The sequence below is a fragment of the Salmo salar genome, chromosome 02, assembly GCF_965601325.2.
Source record: "Salmo salar chromosome 02, fSalSal1, whole genome shotgun sequence".
NCBI lineage: Eukaryota > Metazoa > Chordata > Actinopteri > Salmoniformes > Salmonidae > Salmo > Salmo salar.
In genome coordinates this window covers 46070669-46083020 of record NC_138292.1, presented here as the reverse complement: position 1 = coordinate 46083020, position 12352 = coordinate 46070669, and the positions used below count along the sequence as shown (strand labels likewise).

At 42.5% G+C, this 12352-nt stretch overlaps 1 protein-coding gene across 1 annotated transcript in view; it reads right to left on the bottom strand.

The window, feature by feature from the left end:
• me1 (malic enzyme 1, NADP(+)-dependent, cytosolic) overlaps nucleotides 1-12139 on the bottom strand; it is a 130098-nt gene extending 117959 nt beyond the window's left edge. Inside the window, exon 1 of the mRNA XM_014168666.3 lies at nucleotides 11836-12139. Coding sequence (XP_014024141.2) covers nucleotides 11836-11964 — 129 coding nt within the window. The 5' untranslated portion in view covers nucleotides 11965-12139. The remainder of the gene's footprint in view (nucleotides 1-11835) is intronic.
• Nucleotides 12140-12352: the final 213 nt, after the last annotated feature.

The following is a 12352-nucleotide window of genomic DNA, read 5'->3' as shown; positions in this document are numbered from 1 at the left end:
AAATAAGTCATTCTAAATAACAAACTGGCTTTATTTACACATTAGTAACAATGTCTCACCCCATGTTCAAGAATGGCTTTTTTCCCCCACTCATTTTACATTATTTGAAAACAAAATCTCCAAAATATGATTTTTTTAAACAAATAAATTACTATTATTATAATAATTTAGAATTATATAAAATATATATACTACTAACCCTGTTATTAGCAGGACAATATATATTGGTCATATTGGTCAGGGCTCCCGAGTGGCGCACAATGGGATTGCCTTGCAGTTCTCCAGCTGTATCGCACTGAAATAGTGGTGGGTGAGCAAGGTTCAAGGCAAGAGGGCAGGGGACACGGGACGGGCCGCAGAGCCGCGCACAGAAGACGGACCTAGCCCATGGGGAAGGGAGGAGGTAGCACAGAGCAACACTTAAGGGGCATTGCACTAATAATGGCGCTGACTGGGGAGACATTCTCGCTGCTCTTAGTGCCAGGTTTCACGCGTGAAATCGGAGGGCAGATATTATTAAATATTAAAGCGTTAGACCTCTCACTAAAGGCATCACTCAAACGTTATAATTAAATCCGAACTGGATTTAACAAAAAATATTGTGAAAAGCACTCATTTGTAAATCCCAAACTCTAAAAGTAATTGTAAAGGTAGGTACAAATTATTTGTGACATTGTGGTTACAATAAAGAATGTAAACAAGCTGTTGTGTTTTTATTTACAGTAGTGGATGGACAGCTGGTGGCATTTTGAAAACAGGTTTTCAAACACTTGTAGCCCAATTAGCAGGAGATGCAGGATCCCGGCTACTGTAGATGTGAAAGTCACACCTTTCCAGTACTCCTCACACCGCACAAAACGCCACCCTTAACACAGTTACCATTCAAAAACAAGCTGTTAAAAGAAAAAGAAAAGAAAAAAAGACATTGCCACCAAAGGGAACAGACGAGATGGACATCGTTTTCATCAAGCCAGCTTCTTTCTATGGTGCTACCCGTTCCAGGGTTAGGATCGTAACCATGACTTGAAAATAAGCAGGAGCTGAGGGGATCACCAAAACTAAAAAGGTATTTTGGTTTCAGTGCATTTTCTTAAAAAAATGTATATAGCCTATCAATGTGTAGGCATACTGTGTAATAAAATCAATAATTAAATAAAGGTTAAATAAAATAAATCCTTGTGTACTAAATACGTGAATGTGCTTTTTGCAGAGCATACAACCATGCCGACAACCATCCGTGGAGATCAGTGGACAAAGGCCTGGACAACGGGCCGCACCGAAAAAACGCATTCCTTGCCAAGAAAGCGATCAGTTTTGATCGATTTTTAAAATGTGCCACGCAGCATGTGTGTTGGAGTCACTGTTAATTCTTAATTGATCTGCCGTTTCTATCCCAGGCCACTGTAATCGATGGGGGCTCAGGGAGGTACCATTCTGCTCATCTGATGAAGATGCACATGGATCAGATTCAAACTTTGAAGACTGAGATCGAGTCATTGAAGGCAGACCAGTAGAAAGAGAAACATTATCTGAAGGCAGAGATACGGGCGACAGCCATTGGTGACTCACATTCATGGCTTTGGATCAAAATCAATAAGTACCAACATTCTTTCTGATAGTCTTTAATAAAGAAATGTTTTGGTTATCCTGACCTGGGCACCATGTACAGTATTATAATAGCCCTCCCGATTGGCGCAGCCGTCTAAGACACTGAATCACAGTGCAAAATGCGTTGGTACAGATGCAGGTTCGCCACAGATGCCGAGCGCCACCGGGAGACCGATATGTAATTATAGGCCATTACGTCATTGAACAAAACTATTTTCAGATATACTTGTAGGCTTACCGTAGGCGACATGATTCTCACTAGTGTTGAGTAATGCGCTGTTAAAAGTGGTGTAGGTCTTATTTATTTAAAGAGCATATTGAAGTTAGAAGCGATAGGATTTGAAGCAAAAGCCTACAACTCTTTTAGCACCGTTTCGCACTGCTCTGAGACAAGCGTCGGGACTGGTCTTGATAAATCTATTTGATTTTTATTTCCACTGAATCTCCATTTGAGTATTGGTTGGACTATAATTATACAATTCGGGTGTAGAAATGTTATGCTCTTAGTGTAACCTTTATTTAACTAGGCAAGTCAGTTAAGAACAAATTCTTATTTACACGGACAGCCTACTCTTTCCTCCTTGTCAGGGAATTGAACCCCGGTCTCCCGCATGCCCGCGCGACACAGGGATTCTTTACCTAAATAGCCCAGTACCGTAGCCTTCTCCCGACTGTCCCGTTGTACAGCGCCATATTTTCTGTTCCATCCTAACGGAAACCCAGAGTGTTTTTCGTTTTTCTTGGAATAGAAACACCATGATATTAATCAAACTAATTAAGCAAAATTTCTGAAAATCAGTCCCATATACTACGTTCTTACAAAAAAGGTTTTAAATTCTCTAGTACAGCCAATATTGAAGGCTACCAAATGCTTCTCAAAGATGCCCTCTGGTGGTCAAACTAGCACTAACGAGCTTTAATGTTTACAATGGCTGACATATAAATAACGTGCCATAGAATTCTGCAGCACCATGCAAGCTGTGCTGCAGTAAGCACGCTGCAACTTTTAAAGGACGAACCACTGTACATCTGTGCACTGAATTCATCTTTACAAAAAACACAAAGGAAAAAAATAATGAAGCATTGAACTTGTTTCTAGCTATGAAAACACCTTCACCATTATAATGAGCAAAGGCTGTAACACTGCAAGCCCATACCATAACTCCATTGCCAGTGGCTCAGGGGGATAGAGTATTGGTCTTCAACAATCACATAACTTTCCCTGTGACAGCATTCCAGTTCCCAGTGAAGTGCTTGGTGGCGAGCGTGTGCTGCTGCCTGTGTAGGCTGGGCTGTGTTTCTCCACTGTATCCTAGAAAGTGGATATGGAGGCCCATTGACCAGGTTGACTTTCAGTCATTGACGTTTGGTCATATTCAAAGTCCTTTGGCAATTGTGCCAAAACCAGACCTTCAACCTGTTTATCAGACAATTTCCTCATACAACATATTTTATGATACAATAGGCAATCTGTCATTCCAAATCCAATGACTAGCCTCACTGGGATTGGCCTTTTGGTTATTCCCTTGGCTCCCCAGCTCTAGACCCATATTGATATCAGGACTTTCCAACGTTCCCTTTCAAACAACAAACAAAAGCTGTATTAAGGAAACAAGGGAGTGACAAGAGCAACAGATGGGTGGGGTTGGGAGGTCTGAGCCATGCTTTATAGTCAGGTGATGAGTCCATCACTGTCTCCCTCTATGTGTCTGGGGCCAGTCTAATGGCGTGTCCATTGTCCAGACCTGAAAAAAAAATGTCTTAGAGAAAACATAAAGCCTCAACGAACAGGCAGGTTAGGGGATTTAGACAGGTCTGTCCCAGAGAAAAAAAGGCCAGAATGAACAGGCAGATGGAGATCTTGTGTGTATGTGTGTGAGTGTGTATGTGTGTGAGTGTGAGTGTGTGTGTGAGTGTGTCAGACAGGGTAAAATGAGGCTGCTTGGCAGGTGCCACCGAGGTTGAGTTATTGGAGGGGAACAGGGTTGCACTTTCCCCGTCTGGCCGCTCCACTCCAGTCCATCAGTGGAATGTCTGGCGGCCGGTGATGCGTGCGGTCGCACCGCCACTCCTGGAGACACCTGGCCACACCTGAGATACCTGTGACATCACACACACACAGTCCTGGGAGTTCTAGGGGCCGCTTAGAGAGGGAGATTGACAGGACCATCTGACCTATGATAGAGCAAGAACAGAGCACTCTTTGTCCCATAGCCACTCATCAGTTTAACAGTGTCATGAAAGCGTATTGCCAGCTAACACCCACCTACATCTCACATTGGCCCTAAAAAAAAAAGTTTCTGTACTACTCATAATAGAATGGCCTATGTCTTTAGAGGACAGTGTACACATTATACACGTCAGCCATGGCTACACACGGCCCCAACAGAGTTGTGAACTTGTGACCTTCCGTCAATAGTTTCCCAACATTACAAAATATTTGGAGAGACATGCTCATTCTGTAGGTGAACAAGTCAGGGCTAGGCCCCACACTCTCACAAGTATCCAATGGTGCCTTTTTCCAATTAGGACAGCATTATGTTATACCTTGGTCCAAGTATTACAGCCCAGACTGGAACACATCCAAAAGGGTGGCGCACAATTGGCCAAGCGTCGTTAGGTTAGGGTTTGGTAGGCCGTCATTGTAAACAAGAATTTGTTCTTAACTGACTTGCCTAGTTAAATAAAGGTTAAATAAAATACATTAAAAAAAAAAGTGGATTCACACAAAGCCAGTCCCTCTCAATCACTGGCTGGTCTTCCAACCAGCAACCCATAAAAAGTGCTTCAAAATCCAAAGTTACAGCTTTAGAAATGTTTCCATTACAGATTTGAAAGCTATTTGATGCCATCTGTTTGTTTGTTTCTAAATGTATTTATTCTAAACTCAAGCCTTGTGAAAAAGACAACTATAGGGAGAGAAAACCAATGAGTGTAGCAACCAAAGAACGGTTCAATACTTAATCATTCAAGCTAGTGATGACTTCCATTTGTTAGAGCCAGACGGTTATGATAACCCAGCTCCATTGCCAGGGTCAGACAGTTGGCATTCCAGCACATCCTCATCGTCCAATCAGATACAGTGTTGTTCCACAGAGTTTTCACTAAGCCAAGAACACAGATTAATGGACGTCTGTTGTCCGATGAACCATCTGCGATGTCATGTGGAGCCTGTGGTTACAAATGGGGCATCCAATTTCTGTTCTGGATCTTCAACACAATTTGTATTTTTGGCTGAAATGTTACGTAACACCAGCTATTTTAAACCTCAATAAACTGCATATTACTTCTTAATCAAAGGATCTTCATTTTCTGGAGAGTTGAAAACTGATGCCAGACTGAACTCTGCACCATTCCACACTATTTTGGTGAAATCGAATACCAATCCATGATGAACAGCAGAACATCTTCTGTGCATCATATGGGTCTTCTGAGGAGAGCCATATTCGTTAACATCCAGAGATGTCAGAGGACTGTCCCAGGTCAAGGTCTTCATTGATGCTAATGAATGCTAAGGGCAAAGTGTCCATCCATACCATGACTACACTCAGCACAGGGTTAGCTTAGTTAGCACACAAAGACCCACTGAATGGGCATCTGTTGGATCACCTGTGCTCCACTACCTCGGTGTTTGAAGCAAAACACCATCCCTGATAGGGTGCTCAGAGAGCGTATTTCACTTCTTGTTTTTCATGCCAGCGTTTCGTGACAGGCCAGCCGGCCCAGCAAGCGTCAGAGGGCTGTAGTGTGGCCTGGGAGCTTGAGATTCACACAGGCTGCTCATTAATACCTGATCAACGCAGAGAGACAGAGGACGTCTGTGGAGTCCGGCCAGCTCCCTCTTCCTCCCCACAGAGACCCCCTTTCTCTGCCTCGCTCCCCACTTTGTTTCTTTATTGCGTGGTGTGCACATAGAAAACACCTATAATATCCTGTTCCACCTTTTCAGAGAGGCAGAGTGAGTGTTGAGCGAGAAAACAAAATTGACTCTTGCAGATGTGAGGACACGCCGCTTTTAGCAACCTCTGACCCTCAGCATTAATTAGTGTGTTGTCCCTCTCACTGACTCCTGTGCGAGGCTGAAGTGGATCAGGTGAGGGAGGTAAACGCATATCCCCAGGGTGTGCTGAACCCAGGAGAGGGAAACAATGTCCCACTGCTGGACCCACAGAAGGCTGCCTGTTGTTGAGAAGCAGAACATGCTTTAGCAGTCATTTCTTACCTTCTCCTCTAATTTCCTCCTGCTGGTTCATGGACAAGGTCGACAGTGAATGGTTCACTCCGCTGCATAAAAAAGCCTTTTTCTCCTCAGAGGAGAAAACGCTAGTCTTACCTGTGCGCTTGTGTGTTTAAGCGTGTGTGCCTACGTCTGTTTCGACCTGACTTATGAGGGTATCAGGTAGCTCACACCAAACCAAAGCTGATGCATTCAAGAAGGCAATCTCAGTGTCTTTGGACTCAGTGTTTATGCTTCATTGACTGCTGGCGGTCAAAAGTAATTGTGGTTTAGCCCTACTTATATAAAAAGAAACATTCTTTAGTTTTTCCCAATTGTTTACACACTAAAATTGTATCTTGAAACGCAATCACCGAAACCTGAAACTCATGTACCAAATCCCTAAACCAAGTCTGCAAAATTGCAAGCACAATTCCTGCTTTACACTGTTTTCAATTCTATATCACACTTTTTGCAAAACACTACACACAGTTCTCTACATTAGGCACAACATTCAAAATTAAAATCTCTTTAGTCCCTTCGGAAAGCAACGCCAATCACAATGCCAAGTTCTAAACACCAATTGGCAACACCCACTCCTCACAGGTATAAACACTAGTTGCTGAATTGTTCACTTAGAAATCAGAGCTTTAGCACTAGATAAGGCCACAGATGGGCTCTCCTGTTTTGGAGGAAAATGGAAGTCGATGGTGAAGCAAGAGCTACAGGTGAAGGAGTGAGAGTAAGAGGAGGAAGAGGAGGACAAGGAGGACGAGGAAGAACCGTTGTCTCAGATGAGATCAGAGCCACATTGGTTGACCATGTGCTCAACCATGGGTTGAGTATGAGGGAGGCTGGGTAGAGAGTTCAGCCCAACCTGAGCCGCTACACGGTTGCATCTATCATCCGTACATTCAGAAATGACAACCGGTAAGTTACCTACCATCTACACTATGCTCTTTGTGTATGTATACTGTAGTATACTGCAGTCTGACATATCAGTAGGCCTATGCTACTCAGTGATTGTTGGCCAATGTTACAGTAATGTAATTTCATATTGAAAGAAAATTGATTTTTTGCTTACTGTAACCAATCATATTTTATTTGTGGATTTTCTGCAGAACTGAGAGACGGCCAGGCCATGGTGGAAGACACCGGCAGCTCACACCAGAACAGGAGACCGCTACTGTGAACATGGTGGTGGCAAACAATACCATTAGACTACGAGAAATCCAGAACCACATAATTGCAGACAACACAATACTCAATAACATTCACCAGGTGGGCTTGTCTACATTGGACCGTGTATTACAGCGCAACCGAAGCCGGATGAAACAGGTCTACAGAGTGCCATTTGAGCGAAACTCAGAGTTAAAGAACAGCGCTATGAATATGTGCAAGTAAATACTAGACTGAATTTACTATCAAGCAAATACTATCATATCAGTACTGTAATCCAGTGTATTGTGCCTCACCATATTGACTGCTCTAGGTCTATGTGACCGCCAATGTCTATTTCAGAGAGTCTTGGAGTTGGATGCTGCTGCAATTCAGCACGTTTATATTTACATGGATGAGGCTAGCTTCAACCTAGCCAAAAGAAGGTGACTGGGACGGAACGTTATTGGCCACCGTGCCATTGTGAATGTCCCTGGACAGCGTGGAGGGAATATCACCATGTGCGCAGCTGTTAGCCAGCAAGGCTTCCTCCATCACCATGCCAACCTTGGTCCCTACAACACCGCCATTCTCATCACATTCCTGGACACACTACATGGCATCCTCATTCGAGCCGAGCAGAGGGGTGGACCAGAGCAGCCCAGGTATGTTGTCATCTGGAACAGCGTATGTTTCCACCGTGCTGCTCTTGTCCGCAAATGGTTCATCCACCACCCACAATTTATTGTTCTATACCTCCCACCATATTCCCCATTCCTAAACCCAAGTTTAGGAATGTTTTTTTTCCGAGTTTCCCCTCGCACGCATGCCTCTTCTCCAGGCAATGGAGGATGCATGTGGTGAAGTTGATGTGGGGGCTTTCGGCGGTTGGATCAGTCACTCCAGAAGATTCTTTCCCCACTGTTTAGCCAGGGAGAACATCGCTTGTGATGTAGATGAGGAGCTGTGGCCAGACCAAAATAGGAGGCAGGATGCAGCCTAATGTCTATTTTCTTACATTTTGCATGTGTTTTTGACTGACTGTGTTTAGAGTTCTGAAAGAATGAGCCACTTTCATTTTTTTTGTACAGAAAACCCTTTATCTTCCTGAATGTTTTTCCTGGTTTTCTCCTGTTGGGTATGGAAAGTGTTACATACAAAACACTAGTGTTTTTTGGAAATAAATGAATGTTTTTGTTACTGTATTGCATTTGTGTGTGTTTATGTATATTTGAGTAGGTATACATTACTGTAACAATATTTTACAACCGGCTACAGTGTAATACTGAAAAGGCATAAATCTACTGATGGGAAATTCATAGTAGTGTTTTGTGTTGAGCACATCAGTGTATTGTTGGTTGGTAGACAGATCTATTCATATGATGCGTGTGTCATTTTGATGCAAAAAATATTTTGGAAAGGGAATACAGTTTTAAATGCAGTGTTTGCTTTTGCTAGAGATTTGTAGAGTTTTGTGGTTTTGTGTTTAGAGTTTTGGGAAAATGGCCCAAAGATTCAGCAAATGTGAGTAAACAATTGTGGAAAACTGTAAAAGCAAGTAGCCTAAGCATATTCATATAGCCTCTCTTTTAAATCTCGGTTATTATCAATTGACAAAGAGAAACACATTGTAGCCTTCTTTGACTGATGCAAATAGACCTGCCAATTTTTTTACTCACACTGACTAAGCCTGTACTTTGGTCCTGACAGTCTTTTGGTGAATTAGACCTAACTAAACGTTTTCCAAACAAAGCACATTTACTACAGAAGGAGAGTTAAATAAATAGGTTGCTGCACTCAGTCTCCAATGAATCCCAAATGAAAGCAGTTTGAAAGAAGTGTCTCTTAATTAATCTCATTAAACCCCCAGTCTTCTCCAAAACAAAGCAATAACACATGCTCTAGCTAGCTCATTACGATGGGAGACATAGAAGTAACATGAACAGCCTCACCATAAAACATGAAGGACTGTGGGTCTCGTAACATTCCCTCTCCATACTCCGACACAGAGAGACATGAGCATAGAAATATAATGAATAGACCAGCCAGGGTCTCAGATAGCTCATAGCCTAGTTCATGTGACCAAATCCAGTATGACCACCCAAATAAAATATTGTTGTGCTGACAAGTGTCTCTGTGGTTTGCACCTAGTGAAGCATGCTTGAGAAGTTGTGCAACTCAAATAAAAAATCTCAGCCATTCCTTCTGGAATTTCAACATTCAATGCCATTCCAGAATCAAATTCACTGTGTTTGTCTGACCAATCAACTTGTCAAATTCACTGTCCAATTTCAAATTCAAGCTTGCATTGGAGGGCCAATTTTCTTACCAAAGAGGCCCAATCACAAATGAAAGATAATTTGGGGTACACTAAACACAAATCAGTAGACCAATCAAGTTTCACCATACACTAACGTGTCCAATCTGAGAGCCTCTAAGACCTCTACAGCTCTCTTGTACAGACGGTCCATTCAAACCACTGGGGTGCAAACTGGGATGTGCGGCAGGTAGCCTAGCTGGTAAGAGCATAACTGAAAGGTCGCTGGCTTGAATCCCTGAAACGACTAGATCGATGTGTCGATGTGCCCTTGAGCAAGGCACTTAACCCTAGTTGCTCCTGTATGTCGCTCTGGATAAGAGCGTCTACTAAGTGAATAAAATGTTAATTTAATGTAAACAACCAGTTTACTAGATGTAAACAAACAATTTAGACAGGGTTCAGAGCTGACATGACCAACTTGAGTCAAAACACCAGAAGCAAGTACCTGGCTAAAGCTATTAGTCTATCAATGATTGGGGATTAGAGGCAGATTCAGTGTTCCCAGTGACCAAAATTACATGGTTTTTGTCAAGGGCAGCCTATTTCTTATTGGATTAACAAACTGAGGTATGCAATCGTACAACACAAAGCAAAGCCTAACCATACTCCAACTGCAGCCAGTCACATTCACAGTGTAAAAAAAGACATCACTCAAAACCATAATGTGGTAGAAAATGTGACCTAATTTTCCATCATATTATACACACACATGCATGCACGCTCACATACACCTGTGCATGCACTCCTTGTGTGAGAGCTGGTCTTAAAAGAGTGGACTCATTAACCTTCCTGACAAACTGGGCTCAGTGTAAGCACTGGGGCCTTGGGCCCCCCTCCAGGAAACAGGATGTTTGAACTGCACTGACAGACTTATCAGCAGCTAGGTAGGGACAAGGACCCTGACAGCCATTTCAACAGTAGTAAATGCCACTCTTTATCAGATAAGGGAGAGCTTTCACCCAAAGACTTCCTCTGCTGAATGGCGTCATGCCGTGCTTCAAGGTAATCAGAGAGGACACTCGAGACCAAGGGTGGGGAATATAGCAGGGTCATTCAATTTTCTCTTACCTAATTCTTAAAATGTCATCTATTGAAATGAAATAACACTAATATTTACATGTATTGTGTTAGCTGAAATACAAGATAAGTATCCTAATTAGCAGTTGAAAGGCAAGTACTCAACTAAAGCTTACAAGTGACCTACAAGTCCTTGTTCTTCTCTTTCACAGCGTCAAAGGAAACATACTGTATGACACAAGCCCAAATCAGCCTGGTCTCAGACTATAAGTAACATTGTAAATGTATATTCGGGACACTCAATTTAGTATGATACTGTATGTTATGTTTGGTATGGTTACATAAGACAGATGGTTAACTAAGGCAAACGCGAAAGGTGGGTGGTTAGTCTGCCTTATAACGCCAACGTCTAGCAACCCAAAGGTTTCGAGTTCGAATCCCATCACGCCCAACCTTTAGCATTTTAGCTAATTAGCAACTGTTCAACTACTTACCACTTTTTAGCTACTTGCAAACTACTTAGCATGTTAGCTAGCCCTTCCCCTAATCTTAAGCATTTGAGCTAATTAGCAACTGTTCAACTACTTGCCACTTTTTAGCTACTTGGCACTACTTAGCATGTTAGATAACCCTTCCCCTAACCTTAACCCTTTCAGCTAACCCTTCCCCTTTAACCTAACTCCTAAACTTAACCCTAACCACTAGCCTAGCTAACATTAGCCAGCTAGCTAGAATTTGTAACATACAGTAAGTTCTGCAAACGTGTAATATATCATACGAATTGTAATCGTGATGACCTGATCAGGACCATGGACAGGGATAGTAAGGTGTCACTCTGCCCCCACCGTTGACCAACATGTAGCCTCACTAGCGTGTGACCGTAAATCTGTAGGGGAGGCGAAAGCTCCCTCGGTTACCAAACTCAGACTGACACAATGACTATGCTTTGCAGCCTAGCAATGTTACCCCCTGACATTTTGGCTCATTTCGTTAAACCGTTTTGCCAGCCCCTCTGTGCTACTTTGAAAACATATTCCTAAAGTGGCAGCCTCTGACAAAAACTGGAAGAGTTTTCGAAGTCTGACAAGCAAGTCGAGAAGGGACCCATGCTTCGTTCCACTCGTGCAATTTGCGAAGGTTAGCAGCTGACCGACTTTAGTTATTCCACTCACCAAATTAAAAATAATATATTGTTCAACAAGTCTCAATCATCCACAGAAGGCTGGCTGTCATTTCATATTTGAAAAGCTGAATTTGTGTAATGGGTAATACGTGGGGAGGATGTGCTTTCGCGTCATTTCTTGTAGTTAAGGGCTACTGGAAGAAAAGAAAAAAACGTAAAGGCGAGAGTGGAACAACTTCATGTAACCCGCTCCGGAGGGGCACTGGGCTCCTTTAAATCTAAATATAGCCTGCTCTGAAGCTGATACTCCTAAACATGTAGGCTAAAGCGAACACTTCGTTTAGAAAAGAAACGTACAAAGTAAACGCAAAAAAAAGCACATGTTTGGGTTACCTTGTTCAGGTAGGGGTTACGTGTAACGTCATACCCCCTCTTCTTCGTGTAAACAAATATCTTACTTTGGTCTTCGGATTTATGCATCTCACTCTCGACCGATTCCCGTTTGACTAAACCGTGTGCCATGTTGCCTCCCTCTTTAAATAGCGTACAGTAACCCTGAACTCTGTTGTGAACCCAAGTCAACAAGTGGATCCGCCGGTGAATGCTCTCTTCGGCACGTTGACAGCTCTCCCAGTGACAACACAGAACGATGAGCGCAAACGGATCAGTCTACCTACAGTGAGGAATGAAGTTAGGCTATATGAATGAACAACACTACTATTTTATTGCTTGGATAAGATAATGCAACTATTTAATTGTATTTAATAAATGTCAAATGCATGTGGTAATATTTTTATGATGATGAATTCATTTTATATTCCATCCTGAAAAGAGCTAGGGGCTGTTATTAATAATTTAATTTGAGGGAATATTGGCTTTTATCCCTTACAGTAGGAGCACTTTTAAAAAT